The sequence below is a fragment of the Carcharodon carcharias genome, chromosome 16, assembly GCF_017639515.1.
Source record: "Carcharodon carcharias isolate sCarCar2 chromosome 16, sCarCar2.pri, whole genome shotgun sequence".
Lineage (NCBI taxonomy): Eukaryota > Metazoa > Chordata > Chondrichthyes > Lamniformes > Lamnidae > Carcharodon > Carcharodon carcharias.
The window spans coordinates 72,617,734-72,631,839 of NC_054482.1; the positions used below are offsets into that span (position 1 = coordinate 72,617,734).

At 40.1% G+C, this 14,106-nt stretch overlaps 1 protein-coding gene across 3 annotated transcripts in view; it reads right to left on the reverse strand.

Moving 5' to 3' along the window:
- Window positions 1-5,085: 5,085 nt before the first annotated feature.
- faf1 (Fas (TNFRSF6) associated factor 1) overlaps window positions 5,086-14,106 on the reverse strand; it is a 386,266-nt gene continuing 377,245 nt past the window's right edge. For all 3 annotated transcript variants that reach the window (XM_041208631.1, XM_041208632.1, XM_041208630.1), the window contains one exon: window positions 5,086-5,672. In XM_041208631.1, coding sequence (XP_041064565.1) covers window positions 5,589-5,672 — 84 coding nt within the window. In that variant the 3' untranslated portion in view covers window positions 5,086-5,588. The remainder of the gene's footprint in view (window positions 5,673-14,106) is intronic.

The window sequence follows — 14,106 nt, forward strand, 5'->3', positions numbered from 1 at the left end:
AATTTGGTATTTTGGTGATAGTAACATAAAAATAACATTGGATACTTAGCTGTAGAAATAATGGAAATAGTTTGGAAGAATTTCTTTAAATTTAACATTTCAAATATTGAATACTGCATTTGGTAAAATGGCCAAACATTGTACCAGTCTGTATAAATATACCACAAAATACTGCATTTAACGTTTTATCAGAAGACAGATTACTTTTCAATAATCATCACTCTCTAAACAAGATGTAGTTTACACAATGTAGGTCCAGAGTTATTAATTATACAGATAAAATTTCCATGAAATTTCATTCTCAAATTTCCTGCATCTTCTCGCACTAATGGAACTATGATCAAGATTGTCTAGATGTAAATGTATATTTCCCTATCAAACTTATCTTAATTGTGGACCTGCACATTTTGCATGCCAAGGGATCCTTAACCCAGCTGCATTGTTCTTTCCTGCTGCATTATGAAAAATCAGCTCTCCTCTTACTTCAGCAGCTGTGAATTATTTTGTTTCCTGATTAAAAGCCCTAGAGATTGTGTAGACCTTTGCTTGATAATCATTTTGCTGAGTTATTGATCAGCGCCCTGGCAGAAAATTAAACTGGTTAAAATTATATTTCTACTTCCTATGGTAGCCATATACCATCCACAAGTTTGCCTGGTAATAGAGCACTTTGATATTCAATGCCTGGCAATGAAGGCTATGGTTGCCCAACATTCACTGACAGCATTCATTGGTTTGCGAATCTATTAGCTGTTCAATTAAAAGTATCTCATAAAGATTAACTGACAACATACAAAAAAGACTGGCACAATGCAAGAATTGTATTGTGCTGACAGCCACAATATCCTAACAAATATGAAGTTAGTCCTCTAGCAATGAAGATTTTTAGAAGGTTAATTCCGACTTATCAATGGAAGGAACAGACTCCTGAATATTTTCAATGTGGTTTTCTGTAGCTTGTCTAGAAGCTGCATTAGCCAATAAGTCAAGTAGCAGTGTAATCCACAGGGCAGCAATACTAAGTATATTACAATTTATCAGCATCCTGGCATACATTGATTCCTGGCAATTTTTGTGAATGGCTAACTCATTTGGCATTGCATCCCATTGCTTGTTGCTGCAAATACTATGATCTTGAAGTTATGTTTCATCTGAAGTCCATAAGAGGACAATCCTGTGCAAGACCACTGATGTAGCATTTGCATCTACCTTGTTACATTGCAGAATCTCTTGAAGACGAGATTGCGATGATGCCTGTGGTACAATCTAGCAATCCCTATCCAGATAAATCCAATGGGTATAGCAGCATATTGATTATTTTACTGGACTTGTTATCCAGAGCTCTGGACTAATGATCTGGAGACATGAGTTCAAATTCCACCATGACCACTGGGGAATTTAAATTCAATTAGTCTCTTGTTAGTACAGAACTTTACTATTTCTGAAAAATAGAGACGAGCTGTTGAAGCTTTTTGTCTTGCGCTCATCAGGACGGATGCAGAATGCCAAATTTCAAGGAGAGCAACAATTTATACTTCGTGAGAAAAGGGTGCTGATTGGTTGAGGTGCAGCTATGGAGAATGCACCAGGGAACTATTATTCCACTTTTGTTTAATACAAAGGCATCATGTCTGGATATGTTCCTTTTGCCTGCATATGTAGCTGCTAGTAAGCGTTGTGAGCCACATTGCAAGCTCAACTGATAATCTTAGCACACTCAGGATTGTTCAGCTAGTGCTGTCCAATTGTAGAATCACATTACATTCTGAGTTTTGCAAGCTTGGACTGGTTGAGTACAGTTAGTACTCCATCTAATGTGAGCAGCTGAAGGGACATGTTGTATGATACAATCTGCCAGTCATTGTGACGTAAGGCCCACGTACCTGGCATCACAACAGTACTGAAATTCATATAGCACATTACCCATTGGTGTGGTAGGCAGGATTTCTTTTTGGCTTGACGGCAGCATCCTGTTAATGGAAAATACCATTCATGTTGCTACTGCAGAGTAGCAGCATGAAACAGCTAGCTTCACCTGTTGCTTAAATTTTTGTAATACCTTATCTTTACAAGGTAATTTGAGATAGACTGGGCATTTCTCAGGTCCAAAAGTGGCAGCCTGATTCCATGACTGGACTGCACTTGCTGAACAATCCTGAATGTGCTAAGAATTACACTAACAACCAATTTAAGATTATCAGTTGGGCTCGCAATGTGGCTCACTTAACACTTGCTAGATGTTATAGATATTCATATGCAGTGACCTATCCTGATGAGCTCAAGGCAAAGCTTTGACAGTACCTCTCTTTTTTCAGCAATATTTAAATTTAATTATTTAAATGAATCTGGAATAAAAAGCTAGCATCAGTAACGGTAACCATGAAACTACAGGATTGTCATAAGAATCCATCTGATTCACTCATATCCTTTGGGGAAGAAAACCTGCTGTCCTTACCCAGTCTGACTTATGTGTCACGCTAGACCCCTCAGTGATTGACTCTTAACTGCCATCTGAAATGGCCCAGCAAGCCACTCCGTTGTATTCAAGAATGCAGCTCACTACTATCTTCAAGGGCAATTAGGGATGGGCAATAAATTCTGGTATTGCCAGCGATGTCCACATTCCATGAAATAAAAAAACTAGGGCATTGTTTTTTCACAGAAAACGTTTTGGTCAGTTACAGAGCTAATGGTTTGCAATATCATGATAATCAACAAGCCAGTTACAGGATATAAAAGATAACTCATAATTTTACATCAAGGTAACTCCAAACATAAAGACTTTTGGTTAGTGAGAATACATCTTACATCTACATCTTAGGATTGTCCTCATAAAGTCTGATACATAACGAATCCTCAGAACATTTTTGGGTGGTGCAATTTAGAAAGCATAAAAAATCTTTCCAAGCTGGAAAAGGATGAAATTATAGCTTTAACGTGGTCTGGAATAACAATTGGAACATTACTAAGGCTTCTGTTGGAAGGTTGTCTCAGAAATATTGGATTTTTAGTACTCGACCATTCTTACTTCTGTTGAATATAGGTCACTCTTGAGGGGCTGACTTTACAGTAACATTTCCCTGCATTCTTTCTAAGACAAATTTATTGTTTTCGTCTTTGTTATTGTGCTTGCTAAATGCTTTAATTAATTTGGAATCTATCACCATTTTCTAGCAAAGTATCCCACATTCCATTCATTCTTTTAAATTTAAAAAAAATATTATTTTAAAATTGTGATCTCTTGACTTGATTTTACCAATCAATTGAAATAGTCTGTTTATGTCATTTATTCCTTTTATCATTTTGCAGAGCTCTATTAAATTTCTCAGTCCTGGAGAATACAAGGTTCATGCCCACTAGCAGTTCCTTGTAACTCATAACCCTTATCTCTGGTATCTGTTTTGCATTTTTTCTAGGGCTATTCCCTCTGAGAGAAGTGCTAAAAACTGCACATGATATTCCAGATATGACCTAACCATCATACTGCACAGGCATAATTACCTCTTGGTTCTTTTATTTAATTTCTACTGTGATAATCCCAATTTGTACATCACCTAGATCTCTTTGTTTGACAACCACTCTAGAAATTTACCAATTAAGGTTTCTAATCCCTTCTTTATTTTTCTTCTTGAAATATATTTTTCTTATTCATTCACAGAATGTAGGTGTCGCTGCTAGGCCAGCATTTATTGCACATCTTTAATTGCCCTTGCGAAGGTGGTGGTGAGCCACCCTCTTGAACTGCTGCTGACCATGTGGTGTAGGTACACCTACAGTGCTGTTAATAAGGAAGGTCCAGGATTTGGATCCAACAGTGAAGGAACAGTGATATAGATCCAAGTGAACTTGCAGGCGGTGGTGGTCCCATGCATCAGCTGTCCTTGTCCTTCTAGATGGTACTAGATCAGGGCTTTGGAAGGTGCTGTTGAAGGAGCCTTAGTGAGTTACTGCAGTGCCTAATGCTGAAGTACACACTGCTGCCACAGTGGTGGAGGAGGTGCCAATTAAGTGGGCTGATTTATCCTGGATGGTGTTGTTGGAGCCATACTCATCCAGGCAAGTGCAGTGTTCCATCATGATCCCAACTTGTGCATTGTAGATGATCGACAAGCTTTGCAGAGTCAGGTGGTGAGTTACTTGCCACAGAATTCTTAGCCACTGACCTACTCTTGTAGCCACAGTAGTTATATGGCTTATATTACCTCTATGAAATGACATCTGTTGCTTACCTGCACATTTTCCCAGATTGTTTATGTTTTCCTGTAGTCTCCTGCATTCTTCCTGGCAATTTGCTATTTCTCGTAGTTTTCTATTATAAGCACACTTTCGTCAGCACACTGATTATGTCTAAGTGGGTGATGTAATTGTTCTTTTATACAGTAAGTTGAAATGTCTGTAACCTTGCTTTGTTGATAAGCATTTCATAAATACAAATGAACAAACTTGCATTTATGTAGCATTTTTCATGACTTCAGGACACCCCAAAGCAGTTTACAGCCAATGAATTACTTTTAAATGTAGTCACTGTTGTACTGTAGGAAATTGCTTTGTTGACGCTTTCCATCAGGCACATGGCTTGTACAGTATGTAAAGTGAACAGTTTGTACCAAAAGCTACTCTAATTACATGTACAATAGTGATTTGCTTGATCTACTGAGAATAGAATGTTATGGGGAGGAATAGATCATTACTATAGAAAATAAAAACTATGTGTGACCTATGAGACCCATATTTGTAGAAAATGGCCAGAGCATTAGCAAAGGATAACTTACTCTCACAATGTTGTCTGGGGCATAATAGTCTCGAATAGTCTTTTCTCTATACCAATTTATTCCCATCCCATTCTGATAACTCTAATATATACCTGAAACTAGTTATTCTTCCAACTCCCGAAAAGAGAAAAAAAAAAGTACCAAGCATATGGAAAAGATGAATTCAATAAGTAATAGGGCTGAAAATGGAAAATTCTATCTTTCTTACATTTTACCAAAACTGAAAACCAAATAAGAAAATCATGTTGTATAAAAATCATACACTTTCCAAATAATACTGTTAAATCTCAATGGCCAAGAATGACCCCATATCTACTGTGAAATCATAAATTAGGCTTTATGTAGAAATCCAGACATTGAATTATGCACATTTATGAGCAATGTCTCAAGTATGTATTGAATTAAAACAAATACAGAATTTTAAATCAAAGCACTTGCTCCAAAAACTGGGCAAATTGTAATACAGGTTTTGTGGTTGAATGGGTACAAAGAAACCAATTCTAACTAATATAATTCACTTCACCTTTGAATAGTGCATTGATGAATAAACATAGGCCAGAATAGTGTGAAGGGTGTAAATCAGTGTTCATCACAGATTGCTATCCTCCTATATATCTTTGTAAACATCTACAATTCTTGTGAGGTTGGCAGCATACAGGCATTTTACAATGGTGATGTTGATGTTGATTTTGGGGTTCTGGAAGAGGCAGATAGTTGTGGCATGTGGCTGGACAAAACAAAGGAGGATCTTGCAGCTTTTAGACATAAGCTGAGCTTTTATCAACTATCTGGGAAGTCAGAGTCCCATGGATGAATTCATTCCTTTGCTTCCAGGAAGAGTGTTTCCTGAGGATAGAGTTTCACCTCCATTAATGTTTCAGTAGGATCAAACTGAGACACCTGTTTAAGAAAAAAAATTTACATCATTACATTGCTTCAGCATAAAAAGTCTAATTTTGAGATGTGTTTAATTATCTTACTGTTTCGCTAGCAAAAAACATAGAATTGAACTAATATAAAAGCAAAATACTTTGGAACTAGTTCCAAAGAAGGGTCACATTGGACCCCTTGATGCCAGTCATGCCAGTACTGTGTTTTAATTATAGATTTGAACCATATAGGAATATTTTGTTAATTGTAAGGAAGTAGATTACTCAATAAAAGTTGCTTTCATTTTCCACACATAATAGATCTAATCCCTCAAAGTAAGAAACACATCTGAACAAAAGGTTAATTGCTCATTTAACCTGGAATCACAGTACTCACACATTTGCAGACAGTTTCCTTCTTCACGAAATACGATAATTTCTTCTCTGTGTCATTTTAACATTATTAGTCACATTTGTCCTCTCCTAAGTGTAGAATTTTGTTACCAAACTGAACAGAAACTTGGACATAGGAGCTTAAGTTTTCCATTGCCGTGGAACCCGTGTGTGGCTGGACTGCTGTCACAAAGATGGGTTCTGACCCCATTCAATTTCCTACCAATGTATCATTTTTGCAAGCTTTTTGGCCTTCAATGCTGAGTCCACGTAGAAGGAAAGAGAAAATAGCTTTTTGAGGCCCTGGAGGCCTGTACCTATCAGTCGCTTCATTAACGTCAGGATATGGCAGACAATAAAAATTCAACTTAATCAAATTTGGCACCAAAGCCTATGCAATTGATTGCTGATTACTGAACCATCCACAGAAATGCTAGTCAGTAGGGAAGGACTGATGTTCCTGGCACAAATGATGGGAAATATGCTGGGTGATGTATTTCCCTTATCTGCACTGCATCACAATACATCCATTCCATATATGGACCAATGTATTGTACATTCTCCCATGCACCCAGCAGGAAATCCCAGAATCAGCAAGGATGACTGCGAAGCTGCCAGCTGAAACTGCTGTTATAATTCTCACTTTTGCCCACCCCATTTCCACTGAAAAATCTGTACAGAAAAGGCAGAAGATCCCTGAAGTCATTGCTGACGATAGGAGTCAAAAATGGTATAGGCAAGAGAGAAAGAAATATGAATCATATGAAAGTGCTTAGTGTGAACATAAACAGATCTTTTGTCATTTCTTAGCGCTCTGTTTTGTATGATGGTCCCCAACAGTATATTATGTGGAGATCAGAAAAAGAGAGAAATTACATTTGTGACATTCTATTAAGAATTCATGTTCAAGTCTAGAAAAGCTATTAAAGTTGTAAAAAAAATGTCAGTTAAGTAACAAATGAAAGTAACATTTAAACACTGCTTCACAACAACTAGAGCGTAGAGCCCTAACAGGAACTATTGTGCAAGTGCAATGGCTGGTGAAAAGGTCATTGCGGCTCATTAGAAGAAAAATTCCTGTAATTCAGAATTCAGACAGGTGGGATGCTAAACAATTAATAATTCATACTTCTCAGCATATATTATCACCATTCCCTGTTATTGCACTGTTGAAGTATTTGAATACTTTTAAGCTGTAATCACTAATGTTAATGCTTACCTTTTAAGTCTATATTTACCACAAAACTTAAGTAGTTTGAACAAAGCAGCTACCATGCTAAATTCTTATTTTAGCTGGTTATACATACAATTTAATGAGTGAGTTCATTAAAATACTTTTATTAATATATTTTAAAAAGTGAAAAATAGCTGTAATGGCATGAAACTTTCAAATGAAATGGAAACCCCAATTTATACCTGTCCTTTATTTTAACATTTTTTGATAGCTCATACGATATAAACATTAGCTGTAACACTGGAAAAACAAGGTTGGTGATGCTTTAAGTCGATAGCCCCGAAAATGGACACGAGGATTCCAATGCCCCTATGTTGATTGCAATGCAGGCAGCACACCAACTTCGTGGCGCCAGCTAATTTCAATGAATCAGCTTCCGTTGTTGGCTGGCTGGACTTATCGGCAGGCGAAAAGTATCGTAAAGTAGCTAGCACCACTTTATACTAGCTGGCAGTACTGATAGGTGTGCAGGAAGTGACTCTCATCTGGGGAATGCTGAAGAACTGCACAATGTGGGAGAAATTGGGCTCCAAGAATTTTGGAGGCTTCAGTAGAAGCCTTGCCGCAAGAGGTAGAAAGGAGTGGGAGAAGATGGTTGCAATGTCAGGAGTCTAGCCTCGAGGACCTGGATGCAGTGTCACAAGAAGTTCAGTGAAGCTCACAGGAGTGTTCAAGGTCCACGAATACATCTTCAGGTACTATTTCTTACCAACTGCACCACTGCTCAATTCCTGTACCAACATCGCTCACCACCCAACAATCCATCAATAAGGCCTCATACATGACATTCACATGCTAAGCACTGCTACAAGCTTTACACCCAGATCTCTCAGCCTGCACACTGCCAGCTATTCAACCATGACAAACAACATATTGAACCATAGACACTGACATATTTCCCTCCAAACCACAGAACAAGGTGATGCATGACTGGAGATAGCAGAACCTAATTGTTGTATTTGTATGTTTGCTAAATGCAAACTTACCAGTCTCACACAGGACAGGTGAACTAAACATAGGTTCAGTTTATTTGAAGATGTAGTACAGAATTGCTCAGCAGACAAATTGACTATAAAGGTTCAACAGCTATTGTTAACAGGAAAGTACAGCTGCAATTCCTCCACAGCGCATGCTACTAGCTAAACTGAAAGCTCCTCTGAACAATATCTGCTGGTTACGATTTACATCCTAGCTACTTACTCATTAGCATATTCTCTCAAAGCAATATCACAACATCCCCCTGTTTTCCCATGATAACATGACATACATTAAGATTAAAATACATAAACATTAGGGTAGTTGCAAAAACTACTTACACAAAAAATAAATCTGTTTACGAATTTAAGAGTCTGTATAAGAGATGGTTTAATAATCCTCCCGGTTCTCACAATGGTATGACCTTCTTGAGATCTAGACTTATCACTTGGGTGTTCTTGACTTGTAGGTATGTTGGTATCTTGTGTATTGTTGGGGTGCTGATTGTTTTCATGATGGTCTTCCACAATTTCACACACACAGTCTGTCTTTGGGTGTGTTCTAGACACAGTTAGACAGCTAGGTGTTATACAGTTGTACAATTCCCTGGGCTGTCTTCTGCTCCTTCTTAACATCACTCCATTCAGTATTGTGACTTAACAGGATCTAGGTTCACTGCAAACTTTGGACACCTCTGTGGTAATCAAGTTCTCTGGGTAAGATGTATAACTCAAACATTTTGTCCTACGTGCAGATCAGGCAATTCCACTCCTGCATGTCAGTTGTACGCTGTCTTCATTCGCCATTGTTTTTTTTTGAGAAGTTTCTCCTGTACTTCTGAGAAGTGGAACAGATGATGGCTTGGCAAGGTTGTCCTACCCTGCCTTCCAGACATGATTTCCACTGGCAACAGTAAGCCCGTGTCCAAAGACGTTGCTCTTAAATGTAACATAGCGATATGGAGACTATGGGCGGAATAATGCAGAAGGACAAATGGACACACGCGCACCTCTGCACCCCCCCTTCCCAATCCCATCGTGGGAACAAGCCTAACTGATCCCCAATTGTTGATTTAAATATGGTGGGCAGGCCGCCGATTTTGGCGCTGCACACACCCCCCCCCCCCAGTAGTCAGCTCAGGGGTGGGCGCCCATTCCCATTTTACATGCCCACCCCCATGGGAAACATGCCCCACTGGGGGCATGTAAAATTCAGCCCCTTGATTTGTTTCCCTGCACTTTATAATTAATGGCTTAACAGTGCAAAACATTTGCTCAGCAAAATTGTTGGACCTGAGATGGTGGGGGGAGGCTGTCCCATGGTTTATGCCCCATTTAACACACATGTCCCTAAGAACTCTTCAGGTGTACTCTGGCCCATTGTCCAACATGATCTCTTTAGGCATACCAAACAAGCTGAAAATTGAACACATTGTGTCTGCCGCGGATGTACTTGAGGTAACATTCAATTGTCTGATGATTGAAAACTTAGAAAAGTAGACAGTGACTAGGAGAAAGTTGTCTCCATGGAGAATGAATAAATCTGTTGCGATTTTAAACCAAAGGTATGATGGGACTTCATGAGGGTTGTGATGTGAATTTAAACAGCACTAATTTCTCCTCTCACCACCGATCCGTAAACAGAAAAGTGTTTTGATTTGTTTCCCTCTTTATAAGCAGTGGCATATTTCTCAACCTCTTGGTTCTGGTGCAATTCAACTACCCCACAGCAAACTTGAGATTGGATGAACTCAAAGGGTTAGCTTCTTTGCACACACTCAAAGTATGAAAAGGGGGTTAGCAATGTACCCCTCACTTTCAGATAGTAAAGAGAGGATAGAGAAAAGAAAGATTTAAAGTACAGAAAACACAGAGGAAAGAAGTATTGTTTCATGTGGGTTCCAGAGTGAAAAATCAAAGTCCATTGAGGTATTCCTTTCTGGAGGTCAGTGGGCTCAAAACCGATGTTATAAAATTCACTTTTCTGGTGTTGACTACATACGATGAGATAGGCAAACAGAGATGAATCAGTCTAGTAGGTGATGGTACAGAAGTTCCAGCAGAAGCAGTGTAGATGGGGCCAGGTGTTCAGTTTGGGCAGAACTCCTTTTCTATGAGGCTGTCAGTCAGATGGTAAACAGCAGACTGAGTTTTTCAGTTCAGTAATGCAATATTACAGGTTCCACACGCCAGAGGCCCATTTCACATGACTCCCACTCTCCACATGGTCTTTGACAAGGGATAAATATGCCAAGATTGTTAACTATCTCAACCATTAAGAATGGAAAGAAAGGTTGTGGGGCCCATTGTCTTAGCAGATGAGCAGACTCCTATTAGCTAGGCTGGGTTATGAAATGCAGATGACCTTTGTATACCTCTCTTTGATTTTGGCCTGTGCAGCCCACAGAAGGTTGTTATTGGCTCCCTAGAGATAAATATGTGTGTGTTTCCCCAATACTGCCAGGTAGCTTCTTTTGTTCAGGGGTCACAGACAGGCACAGTTTTAGCCATTTTAAGGACCTTTGTTCAGGTTTTAAAATTTTAGACATAACCATGAGGATATCTATATACATTTTATAAAAATATACAATGTGAGGTCTTAGTCCCTCACTGGGTAGAAAGGTTCTTTGCGTTGATGTGTCTGGTGTCTCTGGCATGCTTCGTACATCCTCACTTGCTCCTCTATATTGTGGTTGATCCCTGGCCAATACACAGTATACCTTGCCAGGGGCCTTGTTCGCTCTATGCCCATATGCTCCTGGTAAAGCTATGATAATATATCCTCTCCTATATTTCTTCCCCTCTCCACCTCACTTTCCTCCTTTAAGACACTCCTTAAGACCCACTTCTTTGAGCAAACTTTTGTTCATCTGATCTAATATCCCTTTACGTGGCTTGGTGTCATATTTGTTTTATATTGTTCCTGTGAAGCATCTTGGGATGTTTTCTTATGTTAAAGGTGGTATATAAATAAAAGCTGTTGTTGTTGGTGCAATCATGAGTATTGTGCTCTGATTAGCTCTTCATAATTAGCCCAGCCGGAAAGGGGCTGTCTACGTTGCCTCCTCCCTTGCTTTTCTTCATGATTCTGCTCCTCAGCTCCTCGAGGTCTGGCAGGTGGCAAGGTCCATCTCTTTATGGAGAGATTTTCCAGCATAAGGCCAGATTATCACAAGCTCTGTCAAGTACTCCAGGCTCCTCCAGAGCAGTCCAGGCAGCGGAAGCAACACTTCAATGTCAATGGTTGGCTTTATTACATTTTATGCGGCAGCATGGCTTTCTTTGTATGAATCCTGTGCATGTGTATGGGTGTCCTCAGTCATGTCATTAGTGGATTGATCTTGTTGCCCAGTAGTCACCCTTTAGTTTGCTGCAGTGGCTCAAATACAGTTGGTAAAGTTGACTACTGCAGAATGAAAGCATCATGACTGCTTCAGGATATTGAGCATTGCCCTGCATGATTCACTGCTAATGATCACGCACCAGCTGGGTGTTACGGACATGGAATCCTTTTCAGTTCTGGCATAGGGCACAGTTAACATCTGGCACTGGCAAAGCAATGTGCATGCAGTCAATGGCACCGTGCATCATGGGGAAGCTAACAATCCGAGCAAAGCTGTGCTCGTTCCACCTGGCAAGAGGATGAAAAGTAGTTAGCTCTCATTGAGTAAGTGGCTTTTTATTCTGAGACCAGGATTCTTCAAGTGCAGACTTGTTGAATTCTGTTTGCTAGGAGGATCATTGGTTTCTCCAGTTTACGCTGGGTACTGATGGGTGCTGAGATAAGAACGCTGATCCATTGCCACCAAGATTAAACTATGCAGCATACAGACTCAGACGTTCCCAGAGCTGGAAGATGCATTAAACAATGATATTGTGAAACTGGCTAACGACTGCAAGGCATGGTGCCTATAACTGAGGATCAGTAAAACAGTCTCTTGTACATTCCACCTTCACAATGCTAGCTCTAAGAGGGAAGTGAACATCCTGGATGGCCAGAGATTTAAGCATTATCCCCACCCTGTTGACCTAGGCATTACCCTTGAAGAAACCTCACATACAGATAGCAACTCATCAAGAGTGCAGAAAAAATGAACACCCACAACAACCTCTTCAGTAAACTGACTGGTAGCTCATGGGGATCACAGGTCAAGACCCCAAGGGCCACTGCTCTTGCCGTCATGTACTCAACTGCAGAATATTGTTCCCCAGCATGGTACCTATATGCCCACACCAAACTTATCCACGTGCAACCCAACAAAGCACATCATCACAGGTACTCTCCCACCAACTCACATCCTCTAGTTTCCAGTATTGAACAACATTGTCCTCCCCACATAAGGAAGGAAATTACAACAGGCAAGCTATAGGAGAAGGTCTACTCCAACCCAAGCCTGCCCTTATTCAAGATCTCCTCAACCCATCAGCAATACGCCTTCCCTCACGTCCCCCCATATGATTAAATCCACCATGTTGAGGAGTAACAGCTGAGGACCTATGGCAGAAGGATTAGCAGGAGAAAACATCTACCAGAAACAACTTTCTTATCGCAGATCCCTCTTCTCGTCCACCTGGCTTTGATCTCCCACAGCAACAGTAAGCCCTTTTAAACCATTTCTGGATTGGCAAAGGTCTCCGAAGAGCCACCCAACATTACTGGGATCGCCAAGGCCATCCAGACTGCAGCTGTGTTGCAGTCCAAGCAATGACTCATATTGTTGAGGGGTGTCCGCTGGCTAAACTTGAAGTTGGGATTAAAGAACTCCATCTAGCCACTGACAGGGCAATTGCCTGGCTCTGTGACTGTGCACATGCTAAATAATAGAATCATAGAGATCTACAGACAGAAAAAGATCCTTCGACCCATCATAATACATAAATAAATTAAGTAAGCAAACTCAGTGATCTCACATGTGCAATAGTGGACAGAAAACTATAAGATATTACAAATATTACCTACTCTAGCCTGGAAGGAGCCAGACATACAGAAGTTCACTGCCATGGTCACCTTCAAGAGCCATTGACAACATGGTCATTGTCCAGCTCAGAGGTTGCAGTGGTGGCTATATTAGGCAGCAGATTTCAGTTAGTTTGTCCTTACAGAAACACAAACATCTCATGCATTACTCCTCGCTGAGGTTAAGGTAGGAGACTTGTTCCTTGTATTCCTGGCAGATATGGCCTCCCGTTGAGAGCTCTTCTCCTCACTCTTCCTCCTCCCTTTTCCAGCATCTTGGCCTGCTCTGCATGGCCTTTATTCATTCTTCAAGTCACCATGTATCCCAAGGCGAATGGCTACTGGTACCAATTAGAATGAACCAGGACATCAAAGTAGGGCAGGAAAACACCAAAGTTATAAAATATTGAAACAATTATAAAGATGCATGTGATCAAAACTTGAGTTATGTACAAGAGAGTGATGTACAAGATGTGTACAATCAAGATTTCAAAATGCTCTAATTTGTCACAGCACTTCCCTGTCATCCAGTATCAGTTGGAAGAAATTTTCCCCAATTAATATTGAGAAGACCAAAGTCATTGGTCCTTGCTCCCCACCAAACTCTGTTCCTTAGCCATTGACTCCATCTCTTTCCATAGCCACGTAGTCTGAGGCTGAATCAGACCATTTGCAACTTTGGTGTCCTAGTTGACCCTAAACTGAGCTTCTGACCCCAAATCCTCACCATCACAAAGACCATCTACATTCATCTCCCTAACATTGCCCATCTCACCCCCACCTCAGCTCATCTGTTACTGAAACCCTAAATCCTAGCCTTTATTATCCCTTGAGTTTACAATCCTAATGTTTTCTGGCCGACTTCCCACCTTGAATCCTCCATAAGCTTGAGCTCATCTAAACTCTG